Raw genomic sequence first — 14,487 nt, 5'->3', positions numbered from 1 at the left:
AGGGTTTTGATTTGATTTTATGCACTAATGGAAGTGAAATTTGGAGTATTATCTCAACAGCTAGGGATGAGACCAAGGACCAAAAGTGCTTGGCAAGGCTAAGCGTCTTCTTCAACTTTTGACGAAAACAAAAAGGCACCCGTATCTGGTACTTCAATTATGATCTTTGAACTGCCTCCTTTCTGTTTGAGCTATTTTCTCATCAGTTTTCTGATTTGAGGGCACTACATTTTGGTTTCAGGCACTTGAAATAATGAATGGCCTTCGCAATTACGTCTTCGCGGAGTTTGGGCCTCTGCGCTTTGCGGAGAAAGTATTGGGATGATGCCGAAGAAATAGAATAAGACTACCCTATCAGCATCGATGACGACGATGAGGACGAGACCAATGTGGAGGACGGGATCCTGTATATGGACAAGTTTAGACTCTAAACAATAAAAGATACGCATTTTTCACGGGATAATACTTGGCTCAGGCCATGTATTAAGCCATTCATCTTTAGATGATGACGTGAGTTCTGATGAGTTTCAATTTGTTTGATTCGTATAAATGATTAAATGATCTTAATATTAAATGGATTTTTTAAGGGTTTAAAGATGATCCTTAGATGATTATAAAAAAATAGAAGATTTAATTATGACGTTTGTACGGTGAATTAGAGACAGTTTGTGCATATGATGTTTTACTTTAGTAACGAAAAGCAATTATTATGCACCTAATTATCACTCATTTTCTTAACAACTAACTACCTAACCATTTAATGTTATTGCTCTAGAATGAGAAGGATGAAAAGGCAAACATTCAAAATGTCACTAAATGCCCCTTCCTTCCTTATTAAAGCCTTTGAAAAAGACAATTTACTTAATAAGAGACAAAATAGTAATTCAAGACCGTTTAAAATTTGAATGAAAATTACACATTAAAAAAATGAAAAAGTACCCAGGTAGTCTGTGGTGGGCTTCATTTTCTTTTTTGCATATTTTAATAAATAAATATAATTTATTAAAATAAAATCTAAAAAGAATAATTTAACATAAAAAAAAGCCAATTGAACAAACACGTGAAATTGGAGAGTTCAAAAAATTAAAAAGTAGGAGGATCCAAACAACATCGTCTTCATTTGGAGAGATTTTTAATGTGATCGGAATATGGTGTAGTACATCATATGTTATTATACAAATAGTGAAATATATATATTAAAAAGTTAATAATTTAAAAAATAAAATTTTTGATCATTTATATAAAAACACGTGATATACTATTTGTGTTCCGATTGCGTGAAAATTTTCTCCACCCTCTGGTACCATATGGTTCACACATGCAGCAGAGCAGATACTATTACAAAACCCCTCTTTTTTTCCGAAAAGCCATGGCCTTTCTTCTTCTCTGCCTTGACCCTCAATCTCCATGAAGATTTGACCTCTCCCACCTCTTACCCTTTTCTCAGATTTCTCCAGAGCTCTGTAGTTTCCTCTTCTTTCTTTCAATTAAATGGCTGATGTCCTGAGATTACCATTCCATTCACTTCGTTTCTCTTCGTCTCTGCTCACCTCCTTCGCCTCCTCCGTAAGTTCTCTGCAACCGGGCCTCCCAGCCAATCAAAACCCATACAGGAGGGTTTATCCCCTTTCGTATTCGTCTGTTGCTCACTTCGCTTTCAGACCCAGAAAGCAGCTGGTTAATATCAAGGTAATTCTATCCATACTTGGCATTTTTCTTTCATTTTTTTGTTATCTGCTTAGTATTTGATTGAATTCACGATTACCCATTTGTTGAAATGTTGTAATTTGGCCGCATGTAATAGCTTTTGGTAATTTTGTTCGTGAATTGGGTTTCAATTGGCAAGTTTTCTGCAAATTAGAAGCATTTTTGGGAACCACATTTGTTGAAGTTGTCATATTCCATTGCATTTCGCTGCTTTAGCTGCCAAGTTTTATATTTTTGATAAGTCTGGCTTGTGGTATCAGTTGCCCAAAAGGAAAAGGTGAAAAAGGATGTCGAAAATCAAATGGAAAAAATTATGTTTTGTTAGTTTTTCCTAAGTTTGGGCTTATGCTGATTGCTGATGTTGTGTAAGAATGTTTGTGTAATAGGTTATTGTGTACTGAATGCAGGTACAGGCAACTGTTGCCGAAAGAGACAAGGACCAGCCAAAATGGTGGGAAAGAAGTGTTCCGAATATGGTCGACATTCATTCTACTCAAGAGCTTTTGAGTGCTTTAGGCCAAGCTGGTGATAGATTAGTTATTGTAGAATTCTACGGGACTTGGTGTGCTTCCTGCCGTGCATTGTTTCCTAAGGTAATCTCACAATTCAGTTGCTTCTAGTTGCTGTCTGCTTGAAAACCTTTGATATAACTCCTGAGACGATAATTCGTAAGCTGTTGGACATTACAACAAGCAGTGAAGAAGGTAATGTCCATGCACATATATGTAAATACATGTGTGTATTATAGGACTGGTGTCATTGTAACCTTCCTGGATTATGCTTTCTACCTTGAACCGTATGACTTCAAGTTCATTAGAATGGTGTGATTCCAGATATCAATGTGCCCAAGGAAGCAGTGTCATGTCTTGTTGGATAAACCGGGACTAATTTCTGTCAGATGAGTGTTTATTTTTATTTTTTTGTTCTTATACTTTTTTTTCTGGTTATATTGTATGCTGCCTATGTTTTAAAATAACAAAGAAATACGAAGTTCAAATGCTGTAAATATGTTTGTGCAATTGTGCTCCATACGGAAGTCGATTTTGTTGTTATAAATTGGTCTGGACATGCATCCTTAATGGCGTTCCTCTTTATTTCGAGAACTGTGTCTTATCTGCAATGTCAGCATAACGTATAAACTCTTAAAGCATTAATATTTTTCCAACACTAATTGTAGGCCCTATGGTATAAACTGTATTAATTGTTTCTAGATGGTGAGCTGCTTCATTGTATTTGGAACGTTGCCTTCTGTTATCTAGAGGTTGACATTTCATGTGAAAAATTGTGACTGATCAGAAATAATCTGCGGTAACGGATTCTTGAAGAGAGGAGATGACTCTGCCCAAATTTCAACTTAAATGTTTAGTTGAATATAAGAACCCTTCAATTTTGAAGTTCATTTTGTCTGGAACTAATGCTCTTCAATCGAAACTTAAAGTTGAATGTATCACACTCTTTCAAATTTGCTTTTATATGGTTGAGGTGCTAAGTTCCTGATATTACTGTTTAATACATGTGTCAGCTCTGCAGAACAGCTGAAGACCACCCTGAGATTTTATTCCTGAAAGTGAATTTTGACGAGAACAAACCAATGTGCAAAAGTATGAACGTGAAGGTGCTCCCGTATTTCCACTTCTATCGTGGATCAGAGGGACAGCTTGAATCCTTTTCATGTTCACTTGCTAAGGTAGTTCTTGAACTTCTTTTTTATCAGTTAGCTACTGGGAAGAGGAGCGGAACAGAATATTTCTAGTCTCTCTTTTGCTTTTTTTATCTTTAAAAACCGAGTACATCCTCCGAAGCACCTAATTTTCTGAAAATGGTAACCATCATTGGCTTAAAACTCCAACCCCGATTAGAAAGCTGAATAATGCGGGGATTATAGTAAACCTGATAGTGATACTGTAAGAGACAATCACCTTCCGTTATACTCTTGTAAGCGTGTAGAATTTTTACGCGGGTAATGGGGATGCCCAAGTTTTAGTATTACTTTAATGCTTTTAGGAAGTTTCACATCCATTTTCATCTGAAACGACCTGATTGTGTTCATAATCTTCTGCAGTTCCAGAAGTTAAAGGATGCTATTGCATTACACAACACAGCTCGTTGCAGCATTGGTCCTCCGAAGGGAGTTGGAGATCTTACACTGGAACCATCCTCAGCTCCGAAGGACAAGCCATCGGAATCTGCCTCGTCATAGAACTCGTTCGACTCAAGCAATTGTAGTAAAGAAAACAGGTCCATAGCATAAAGCCCCTCGATAGTCAGCTTACGCTTTCTACTCGTATTCTGTATATTTTTTGTAAAAGAAGCCAAAAGCACAAGTTGCTATTTTCTGCCACCTTGTTTTCCATTCTTGTTCTGGATGTCATGTATGTAATTGAAATTTCTGTGGATAAAGAAATTCCAGGTACGTAATATGATATGAGTGATTCTTTTTACCAGAGTTTTGGACAAGTGAACATCCAGGTTTAAGTTTGCCAAACATTTCTAACACCACCAACGAATTTGTTCACATCATGTACTCAGAGCTCGAATTTTGTTTAAATTATGGCACGTTTAGGAAGTGCTTTTAAATGGCTAAAAGTGTTTTTAGAAAAAATGCTTTTGAGCTCAGTCCTTTAGTAAAAAAAAAATGTAGGTTAATTTTGAGAAGTACTTGATGTGCTATATCTATATGCAATAAGCACAGGAAAGAATTTTAAGTGCTTTTCAAACTCAAAAACATTTTCTTTAAAAACATTTTTCAAACTAATCCTTAGAGTAGTTTACAATACTCACCAATTTTCAAACCAATTTCAAAGCTTAGGGATTATACGTCATTGGATAAATCAGTTTTTGAGTGAGAGAACTATGTAATTATATTTCATATATATATTTTACTACTATATTTTGACGTCTCGTGTCGATCCTCGATCCTAAGCGTCAATTGGAATGGACGCGTGACATACACGCGCAGTCACTCAAAAAGTTACACTAGTATGAGAAGTAGGAAACATACGAAAACACAATTGTATGAGTAGAAGGAAACGTATGGAGCGAGAAAATAAAAACCCGCTGATTTTACTATTCTATCCTTTAATTTTCAGTTTTATGTGGGGATATTTTGGGGTTTTTACAAATTTAACTTCATACATTTATTTATATGGCTGCTACAGAAAAAGGCGGGTAGAAACCTGATACGGAGAGAGGGAGAGAGGAGAGAGAGATCGGTCGTTTAGGGCTTTGATTTGTGTTCGGAGATATGGAGTCTGTTGTTGGTGCGAATGGATGGGTTGATAGGAAGTCTCGACCTGTTGTGAACGGAAGGTTTCGAGTCGGCCCGATGATCCGTTTCTCGCAGTTCGGAGCGGTCTACCATGGTTTCTTTCTCTCTTTCGTTTGATTTTTTTTTCAATTTTTTTGCTATGATTATTTGTCTTTAATTCTGGCAATTTCTTTTACTGTTCGTCCTTTCTTTTTTAATTTCTTTTTCAATCAAAGTACATTCCGTTGTGTTAAATATTTTCTGACTTTGGAATATTTCATCTTTCGTTTTCATATATGGATCATGTTGCTCATCTTTATGCCTATTTTGTCTTTAATCGAAAGGACCGCAATGCTTTGCTCCTTGTAGTTATCAGTTTATATATATAGCTGGAATTCTGTTGTACATTTTTCCAGGAAAATGTGAACGCAGAGTAACCCACGTTGATCCATGAATCAGAGGTGTATAACAGACTAAAGGGAGGAGGTAATGGCCTCAACCACTATCCCTGAAGCTTTTTGTATATTTGTTTATCTGTTGTTTACTATATGTACGCATATGTTTATATAGTTTAGTTCTAATCCCGATGAACTCTTCGTTGGTGGGCTTCTGTATTTGACTTTGGCAGCTGGAATTTCAAAAGTGAGATGGATTGGAGTGGAAGGAGACCACAATGCTCTTGTGATGGACGTACTGGGACTTAGTCTCGACAATTTTTTCACCTGCTGCAGCAAGAAATTCTCTTTGAAGACTGTCCTCATGCTTGCTGAAAAAATGGTAGACATGTTTTTTTTTTTCACGAATGCATATTTTTTGAAATCTAGTCGTCTAACTTGCAGCCTGATTATCTTCGTCTAGAAATTTGTGTCAGATCACTCGTGTGGAGTTTGTCCATTCCAAATCATTTCTACACCGGGATATCAAGCCAGAAAACTTCCTATTTGGTGCCATTAAACAACCTAATGAGGTTCTTTCGATATGTTTTTTTATGTCCTGTGTAAACACTATAGCTTTATTCCGTGTTCTGAATTCATCAATCGTCCTCTGTGTTTGTGTAGGTCAACATTGTCAGTTTCAGTTTTGCTAAGCAGTATCGAGATACATCAACTCATCAGCATATTCCTTATAGGTTGGTGGCTTGTTTTATTCTTTCGGTGTTGTCTTTGTTAGTGTATATGAAAAACTGGTTTCTATTTTTTGAGAGAGAGCAAGACAGATAGCAGAAATGAAGATGAACAGAGGAGAAACTGAATAGTTTTCTTCCTTTCACTCTCGCCTTAAAATGCAGAGAGGAGACTTTCTTCATATATCAAAAAGAGAGCACTCACATGCTTTTTACATCACAGTTAGCCTTAACTTGGGACCACACATACACTACAATTCATCTTAGTCACTCATCTCACTAATTACATGGATCAATCAACACATGGCACTCATGGCCTTTTTAGTAAAATTAAACTTTACACTTTGCAACATTTTGCATAAGTGAATACACCAATTTAGAAAATCTTATTTAGACTTTTTCAGCTCAACACTTATAATTCAACACTCCCCTTTAAGTTTTGAGCTGATTTCACACCTAGCATATCCCTAAGATAGTTAAACCGATCCTTTGTCAAAGCCTTAGTAAATATGTCTGCCACCTGCTCATTTGTTGGACAGTACACCAAATCGATTATACCTTCCTGGAGTGCATTCTTGATAAAATGATACCTTCTGTCAATGTGCTTGGTTTTCTGATGGAAAACAGGATTTTTAGTAATTGCAATTGCTGCTGTATTATCACAGTGCACTGGAGTTGCTTCAGTTTGCATCTCACCAAAATCTTCAAGAACAAATCTAAGCCAAATGGCTTGAGCAGTTGCTTCAGAGGCACTGATGTACTGTGCTTCTGCAGTAGAGAGTGCTACACAATTCTGCTTTACTGAGGCCCACGAGAACACTCCACTGCCAAAAGAAAATGCATAACCAGATGTACTCTTGCTATCATCAACAGATCCTCCCCAATCACTATCACAGAATTCGATTAGCACTGCATTCTTTCCCTTTACATACTCCAAACCATAATCTAAAGTTCCCTTGATGTACCTAAGCACTCTTTTGGCTGTTCCAAGATGTTTATTTGTAGGACAGTGCATGAATCGAGCTAGAAGGCTTGCAGCATACATTATATCTAGTCGAGTTGCTGTGAGATACAACAAACTTCCCACAATTCTTCGATACTGTTCCTCACTTGCTGAACCACTGCCATCATCTTTGCACAGCTTCTCTGATGAAACCAGAGGTGTAAACACAGATTTACACTCATTCAAACCAAACTTATCTAACAAAGAAACAGCATACTTCCTTTGATGGATAAATATGCTTGTGTGAGTTTGAATAACTCCCATACCAAGAAAATGGTGAAGAAGCCCCAAATCTGTCATCTCATATTTTGTCATCATGTCTTCCTTGAACTCCTTCAACATCTCAATGCTATTTCCAGTATACACTATGTCATCCACATAGATTGAAACAATCAGAATTTTTTCTCCCCTTGCTTTGATGTAAAGAGTAGCTTCACTTTGACTTTTCACAAACCCTCAATGAGCAAAATAGGTATCAATTTCACTATACCAGGCTCTTGGCGCCTGTTTTAGACCATACAAAGCTTTATAAAGCTTGTACACCTTGTCTTCACTCCCCTTGATCATAAAACCATCTGGTTGCTCTACATAAACTTCTTCTTCGAGTACTCCATTCAGAAAAGCAGATTTCACATCTAGTTGGTATAATTTCTTACTTTTCTGAGTTGCCAAAGCAATTAGAGTCCGAATTGTATCCAGTCTAGCTACAGGTGCAAACGTTTCATTGTAATCCACACCTGGTTTCTGAGCATATCCTTTGGCTACCAGCCTTGCCTTATGCTTTTGCACTGTCCCATCGAGATTAAGCTTGGTCTTGAATACCCACTTAACCCCAATTATGGGTTTATCACTTGGTCTGTTCACCAGATCCCATGTTGCATTCTTCTCAATCATTGACATTTCATCTTCCATAGCCTTCATTCATGCTTCATCTTTGGCTGCCTCTTCAAACTTTTCAGGTTCCATAATACAAAGATTGCATTGAGCCAAAACATCATCTAGATTCCTCCATTTCAATGGAGTGTGATCAAAGGCTTGAGTCTTTCTCATGCTGCTGTCCACATCACTTACAGATTCATGAGGAGATGCCAGATTTGGTGACAAAGCATAATCATTCTCCTCTGGAGTTGTCTCTAATGAAATACATTTAGGCAGCACAGATAACTCACTAGGATTAAACACAGTTACATAGTTCTCAGGAGCTGTCTTCCATTCCCAGGTTGAATTTTCATCAAACACTACATCCCTTGAGAGTATAAGCTTTTTACTAAGAGGATCATACACTCTGTACCCCTTTTCACAGGTTGCATAACCTACAAATATGCCCTTGACACTCTTTGCATCTAGTTTCTGTCTCAACTCATTTGGTGTGTGTACATAACACAAACAACCAAAGATTCTAAGATGTGCAATTCCAGGTTTTCGACCACTGAATGCTTCAAATGGAGTTACTTCTCCAAGAGCTCTTGTAGGACACCTGTTTAATATGTAGACAGCTGTGAGTACAGATTCTGCCCATAAGTAGTATGGTAGTCCTTTGTCATGAAGCATAGTTTTTTCCATTTCAACTACAGCTCTGTTCTTCCTCTCTACCACTCCATTCTGTTGTGGAGTATAGGGCATAGATAACTGTCTTTGGATCCCTGCATCTTCACACATTTTGTTGAATTCACAAGATGTGAATTCACCCCCTCTGTCACTCTTCAAACATTTTATCTTAAAGCCACTTTGTAACTCCACCATGGACTTGAATTTTCTAAAACAGATCAATGCATCTGACTTGTATTTCAGAAAATAAACCCACATCATTCTTGTACAATCATCTACAAGAAGCATGAAATATTTATTACCCGCAAGAGAGTCATTCTGCATAGGACCACACAGATCTACATGTACCAGTTCTAGAGATTTACTTGCTCTCCATGCCTGATTCTTTGGAAACCACTCTCTGTGCTGTTTCCCAAACTGACAACCTTCACAAACTTCATCCATTTCTTCTAAAACTGGGAGACCATGCACCATTTCTTTGTTCTTAAGCTGTTGAAGACCTCTAAAATGCAGATGGCATAGTCTCTTGTGCCATATCCAAGTAGACTTAGAAATACCTGCTCTTAGTACAACCTGATCATTTGGTATCAGTGTCAAAGGATAACACTTGTTCTTTTTCATTTCAACTTTGAGTACAAGACAATCCAATGAAGGTCCATCAAAGATACTACACATCTTTCCCCCAAATACCAGGTAGTAACCGTGTTCATCCATCTGACCCACACTTAACAAGTTTTCCTTCAAACCAGGTAGGTACATTACTTCATTGACATATTTTCTCCCTTTGCTTGTGTCTATCACAAGTGTACCAAAACCTGCCACATTCATAAGTTCTCCTGTGGGCATTTGAACCTTGCCAACCACATTTGTCTTCATGTCTATCAACAAATTTGAATCCCCTGTCATGTGGTTGCTACAACCACTGTCAACATACCATTCTCCATTCACTTTTGATTCAGTGATTGTGCTATTTGCATAAAACAAGTTCCCTGTCACCTCAACTTGATTAGCACAGTTTGCCTTTTGCACTGATTTACCTACTGTGCACTCTCTAGCCCAGTGTCCAAACTTTTCACAGTTATAGCATTTGGGTTTCCCTTTATACCTACATTCTCCAAAGTGAAACTTAGAGCATACCCTGCATTGTGGTTTTGTACCTATCTGACCCATTGACTGTGCATTATGTGCAGAATTAGCAGGAAATTTATGCTGAAACTTGGGTTTTGAACCCCATTTCTTGCCCTTATTGTTCCAATTTTTCTGAAACTGAGATGAACCAGATTGACCTTCACCCCTATTTTGCTCATTTGAACTCACTGAGAAAGATGAAAATGCTTTCCCAGTAGTGTCAACAGTATGCAGATCAAACCGTTGTTCTTGACTCTTCAAGATTGCAACTACCTCCTGCAATTCTACAATCTCTAGACACTTTGTGTTTTCTATAACCAAACAGATAGAATCATAAGGTTTACTAAGACTAATCAGAACTTTCTGCACAAGTCTCTCATTCGACAGAGATTCACCAAATATTCTCATTTGATTAATTAGCTCATTCAGCCGTGTAAGATAGCTAGATAAAGACTCATCGTCTCGCATCCTAGCATATTCAAATTCTCTTCTAAGATTCTGCAATTTCACAGATCGTACCTGATCACCACCATGATATTCTCCGTACAACAAATCCCATGCCGTCTTAGCTGACTCGGCATTGGCGATTCGTGGGAAGATTTGATCCGAGACTGCATTCTGAACGATTCCCAAAGCCTTTGCGTCTTTCATCAAAGCAGCTACCATTTCTTCATCATCCTCCGATGCTTCTCCAGCTTCCTTCTTCTTCTTCGAATTGGAGGTTGTAATCCCCTTCTCTACCAGATTCCATAACCCAAGAGATTTGAATATTGTTGCCATTTTAATTCTCCAGAACTCGTAGTTCTCACCGGAGAAAACTGGAGTCCTCACTTCCGAGCCTCCAGATCCAGACATGTTTTGATCTGAATCGACAACTTTCACGGAGCTTCAAGAGAGCTTCGATTGAGCTCAAAAATTAGCTTCACAAATTTACGCCCAGATTGTTAAACCCAACCTGGCTCTGATACCATGTTAGTGTATATGAAAAACTGGTTTCTATTTTTTGAGAGAGAGCAAGACAGATAGCAGAAATGAAGATGAACAGAGGAGAAACTGAATAGTTTTCTTCCTTTCACTCTCGCCTTAAAATGCAGAGAGGAGACTTTCTTCATATATCAAAAAGAGAGCACTCACATGCTTTTTACATCACAGTTAGCCTTAACTTGGGACCACACATACACTACAATTCATCTTAGTCACTCATCTCACTAATTACATGGATCAATCAACACATGGCACTCATGGCCTTTTTAGTAAAATTAAACTTTACACTTTGCAACATTTTGCATAAGTGAATACACCAATTTAGAAAATCTTATTTAGACTTTTTCAGCTCAACACTTATAATTCAACAGTCTTTATTGTTCAACGGTTGATTGTACCTTGCTTCAAAGTTGCACTTCAGAAATGCCGTCATTTTGGGTTCCACTGTCTCTATTTTCAATGATTAAAACGTTTTTGAAAACCCAAATGTTTATTTTCTGGCACTTAAGCTAGATTAGATGTGTAGTCCACTGCGAGTGGATCCACGTATTATGATTATATGTGAACTTGTGGCTACCGAGTTTCTAATGTCAAGTTCTCATGTATATAATGCAGAGACGGTGAGAAGTGGAAACATAATGTAGCATATTCAAGCATCAATGCTCACCGTGGCGTTGCTAAGTGAATTCTCTCTGTCTTTCAGTCTCCCTTTGCCCCCTACTTTCTTTCTCTTCCCCTCGCTCCGTCCATCTGATTTAAATTGTTTAACTTCAATGTTGATAGAGCAAAGCTGCCGGGATGATTTAGAATCACTTGGATACGTGCTTACGTACTTTCTACGAGGAAGGTAAACCTTGTGCCTTCCTGTTATGCTTTATGTATGTTTTTTTGGGAGCATTGTGTTTAGTTACGGTGTTTCTTTCTCTATAATTTTATTTTTCCAGTCTGCCTTGGCAAGAGGTGTCAGCAAATACTAGAGAGGAAGAGTTTGAGAAGATGTGTGAAATAAAAGAGTCAATTTCAATAGAGGTAAGCTGAAACATTGATGATTGAAGTACAGTTAACGTGCGTGCTTAAAGTTGCTTGCGAGTATTGATTAGTCATTGCTCTCTTAATTCGTTCATAGGAGTTATGCCGAGGATATCCAACGGAATTTGCGGCATACTTGAACTACTGCAGGTCTTTAAGGTTTGATGAAAAACCAGATTATGCTTATCTGAGGAAGCTCTTTCGCCGCCTTTTTGATCGAAAAGGTTGAAAACATATGTTTTTCGTGCATGTAGTGTTCTCATAGTAGGGCCGTGCGGTTAACCATGTCAGCTCATGTGCGTGTGTTCTTGCTTCAGGTTATCAGCGTGATCTGAAGTATGATTGGGTTCGTAACCCGGCCTGCTTGTTGTCAGAGGAAGGTATTGACTTGGCTAGAAGATTGTATAGAAAAGTGGTGCCGTATTGCCCAAGAAATAAAAACGCTGGACCGGTTATAAAGCACTGTAATTAGGCTGTGGTTTAGGGTTTGGACATTAAATCCGTACTGCATCTAAGTAACTAGCTAGCACTCTTTCTATTTTCTTTCCTTTTTATGCTCATTTTCTTATGCTAAAATTCTACTTCTTTATTCTCCGTTTGAGAATTTATTTGGTCCACATCTCAGGCTCTGGTTTTCGACAGGGAATTATTAGGACTAGTTTGATATTTTACTAGAATTCAACTTTTTGAACCGAAAAAAAGTTTTCAAATTTTAGGCTTTGAAAACACATTTGGTGTGACTATTTTCAGAAATTGGTTTCGAAGACCAACTTAAAAACAACAAAGATGAATTTTTAGAGTTTTTAAACTCAAGGGCTCATACCTTTTTTTCGCTCCTCTCTTCTCACTCCGAATCCCTCTCTTTCTCCTCCTTTTCTCTCTTCTTTTTCTCTCTCTCATATTCTTAAAATGTGTTTTTGGGTGATGTTTTGAGAATGATGAAATTTTTTCAATAGGATACCAAACGAGCTCTTAAGTTTTTTAGTTTTTTATTTTTTGATAATTGCTTCTCTTACGGAACTGGCAATGTTGCCCCAGTGAGGGCTATTCGCTTCTCTTTCTGAACTTGAATTGTCGCCACAGTGAGGGCTATTCGCTTTCTCTCCCAATATTGGAGATAAATATTAGTCGAAAAAGAAATACCAATAGACCACAATGGAGCCGATGACAGTAGTTAGTCGAGGCATATATTAAAATAACGTGAACTTCATCTAGTTTGTTCTTGTACTCATAAACACTAAGCAGATTAGATGTTTGCTCAAGTTTTGACATTTGAGTACTGGGACGTATGGATATGAATGTGTTGGCAGATTAAGAGAAGAGGAAACTGCTCAGGTTGCAAACACCTTGTTCATATTTTGGTATAACCATATTTTGGTATCACCACCCTGTTCCGCCTCCCCACCATCGGAACCGTCGTCACAACCGCCACCCCCTGCCACCCTGAGGAAGTAGTTCCGTCACAACCACCACCCCTTGCCACCCTGAGGAAGTAGTTCCCGTAATTGACATTCTTGATATGATTGTCCTTGGGCAACTCTTTAGGCTGATTATGAACATACATTTCAGCTCCGGTGTCGATCTTGATACCTTGTTCGAAGCCTTGGAACAACTTTTCGAGCCCCAGCTCATTGACCCGAACATTTTCAACCCCAGCGGCGTCTCAAGACCGCTGCAAAGGCAGGGAAGAGCCGCTGTCACTCGGCATGCCAGCTCCATGGGCTACCAAAGGGTGCCAGACTCCGGCGCCTCTGCGTGCAGACAGGTATCCGCCTCCGTCACCCCAGCCGGCGCTACCCGATCGTCCGCCGTCGGGAGCCTCTAGATGATCCGCTCCACCCACATACCCTTCACCCTCATACTCTCCGCCACGACCCTCTCCAAGTGCGCCGTACGCCCTCCCTCCCTAACTTTGGGCGTCTGGAGCGGCATGGATGCTGCCATTTCCGGTGAGGTGTGCTTCTTCTTTCTTGTTGATGTCTTACCTGTTGTAAAGAAACTGTGGGTCTTTCATAGGGTGTAGGGTAGGGTTTTTCCATATCATAATTACGCTTTAGGTGTTCTTTGTTCCATCATGGGAGAAAGAACATGTAAAATGTTGGATTCGATTGGCAGAACGATATTGCGTTACACCAGCACAGAGCAATACTATATGTCTATATGTCACTGCACCTGCACTGCACTACTGCGACAGTCTGAAAAATGAAAAGCTTAACTAATTAGCCCTTGTGCCTAACTCAATTGTTTGGTCAATCATTGAATCGAAATCACAGTTTTTGAAGGTGGGATTTTGATGCGAGCGGGTATTGATTAACTGCAGTATGATCACCTTTTTCTTTTCTTTCTATGTGTTAAAAGTTTCGATTTAAGATGTTTATCATGCTCTAGTTGTCTTTTGTAGGTGGATAGTTTTCCATGGATAGTTCTTGTGGTTTCTGAATACTCGAACTTATCCTTACTTCTCAACCAACCATTCGATCCCGCTTCTGTAGCAGTATATAATCTCGATCTTTTCAGATAGTTTTAGCATTTTTTAGGTTAACAGGAAATAGAAGGTGAAGAACGACATTTACCAAGTTTGCTCCGATTTCAATTGATCCCAAAAGCAAAGTTTTACTCATTACAAGTTAGCATTTTTTGTTGTTGTTCTTTTTAAAGTCGTCCAAAGGTACATACAATACAAGGCGGTTTTCAGCAGTTCATTCAAAGGTTTCAACA

The 14,487-nt window shown here is 38.4% G+C and overlaps 2 protein-coding genes across 4 annotated transcripts; both read left to right on the top strand.

Annotated features, from left to right (window-relative positions):
- Positions 1 to 1,266: 1,266 nt before the first annotated feature.
- On the top strand, positions 1,267 to 4,148 carry LOC103406808 (thioredoxin-like 2, chloroplastic). Its single transcript, XM_008345797.4, has 4 exons — positions 1,267 to 1,689; positions 2,115 to 2,300; positions 3,230 to 3,394; positions 3,770 to 4,148. Exons 1-4 carry the CDS (start codon positions 1,492 to 1,494, stop codon positions 3,905 to 3,907), a joined length of 687 nt encoding a protein of 228 aa, XP_008344019.2. The 5' UTR covers positions 1,267 to 1,491; the 3' UTR covers positions 3,908 to 4,148.
- Positions 4,149 to 4,863: 715 nt separating this feature from the next.
- LOC103406807 (casein kinase I homolog hhp1-like) lies at positions 4,864 to 12,363 on the top strand. 3 transcript variants are annotated; one of them, XM_070814290.1, is made up of 10 exons: positions 4,864 to 5,069; positions 5,371 to 5,440; positions 5,583 to 5,731; positions 5,826 to 5,921; positions 6,013 to 6,083; positions 11,356 to 11,417; positions 11,524 to 11,587; positions 11,685 to 11,769; positions 11,867 to 11,993; positions 12,087 to 12,363. In XM_070814290.1, exons 3-10 carry the CDS (start codon positions 5,639 to 5,641, stop codon positions 12,239 to 12,241), a joined length of 753 nt encoding a protein of 250 aa, XP_070670391.1. In that variant the 5' UTR covers positions 4,864 to 5,069; positions 5,371 to 5,440; positions 5,583 to 5,638; the 3' UTR covers positions 12,242 to 12,363. The 3 variants fall into 3 exon arrangements, with proteins under 3 accessions (XP_070670391.1, XP_070670393.1, XP_070670395.1); XM_070814292.1 differs by having other exon boundaries at positions 5,813 to 5,921; positions 6,027 to 6,083; XM_070814294.1 differs by lacking the exons at positions 4,864 to 5,069; positions 5,371 to 5,440 and having other exon boundaries at positions 5,695 to 5,731; positions 6,027 to 6,083.
- Positions 12,364 to 14,487: the final 2,124 nt, after the last annotated feature.

Source organism: Malus domestica, chromosome 02, assembly GCF_042453785.1.
Source record: "Malus domestica chromosome 02, GDT2T_hap1".
Taxonomy (NCBI): domain Eukaryota; kingdom Viridiplantae; phylum Streptophyta; class Magnoliopsida; order Rosales; family Rosaceae; genus Malus; species Malus domestica.
The sequence above is the reverse complement of the archived record's forward strand: the minus strand, read 5'-3'. Positions and strand labels throughout refer to the sequence as shown.

Coding starts and splice junctions, on each gene's coding strand:
- LOC103406808 (XM_008345797.4), top strand. CDS start 1,492: ATGGCTGATGTCCTGAGATTACCATTCCATTCACTTCGTTTCTCTTCG. Junction 1,690..2,114: donor AGCAGCTGGTTAATATCAAG/GTAATTCTATCC, acceptor TACTGAATGCAG/GTACAGGCAACTGTTGCCGA. Junction 2,301..3,229: donor GCCGTGCATTGTTTCCTAAG/GTAATCTCACAA, acceptor TACATGTGTCAG/CTCTGCAGAACAGCTGAAGA.
- LOC103406807 (XM_070814290.1), top strand. CDS start 5,639: ATGGACGTACTGGGACTTAGTCTCGACAATTTTTTCACCTGCTGCAGC. Junction 5,922..6,012: donor CCATTAAACAACCTAATGAG/GTTCTTTCGATA, acceptor GTGTTTGTGTAG/GTCAACATTGTCAGTTTCAG. Junction 11,588..11,684: donor ACGTACTTTCTACGAGGAAG/GTAAACCTTGTG, acceptor TTATTTTTCCAG/TCTGCCTTGGCAAGAGGTGT.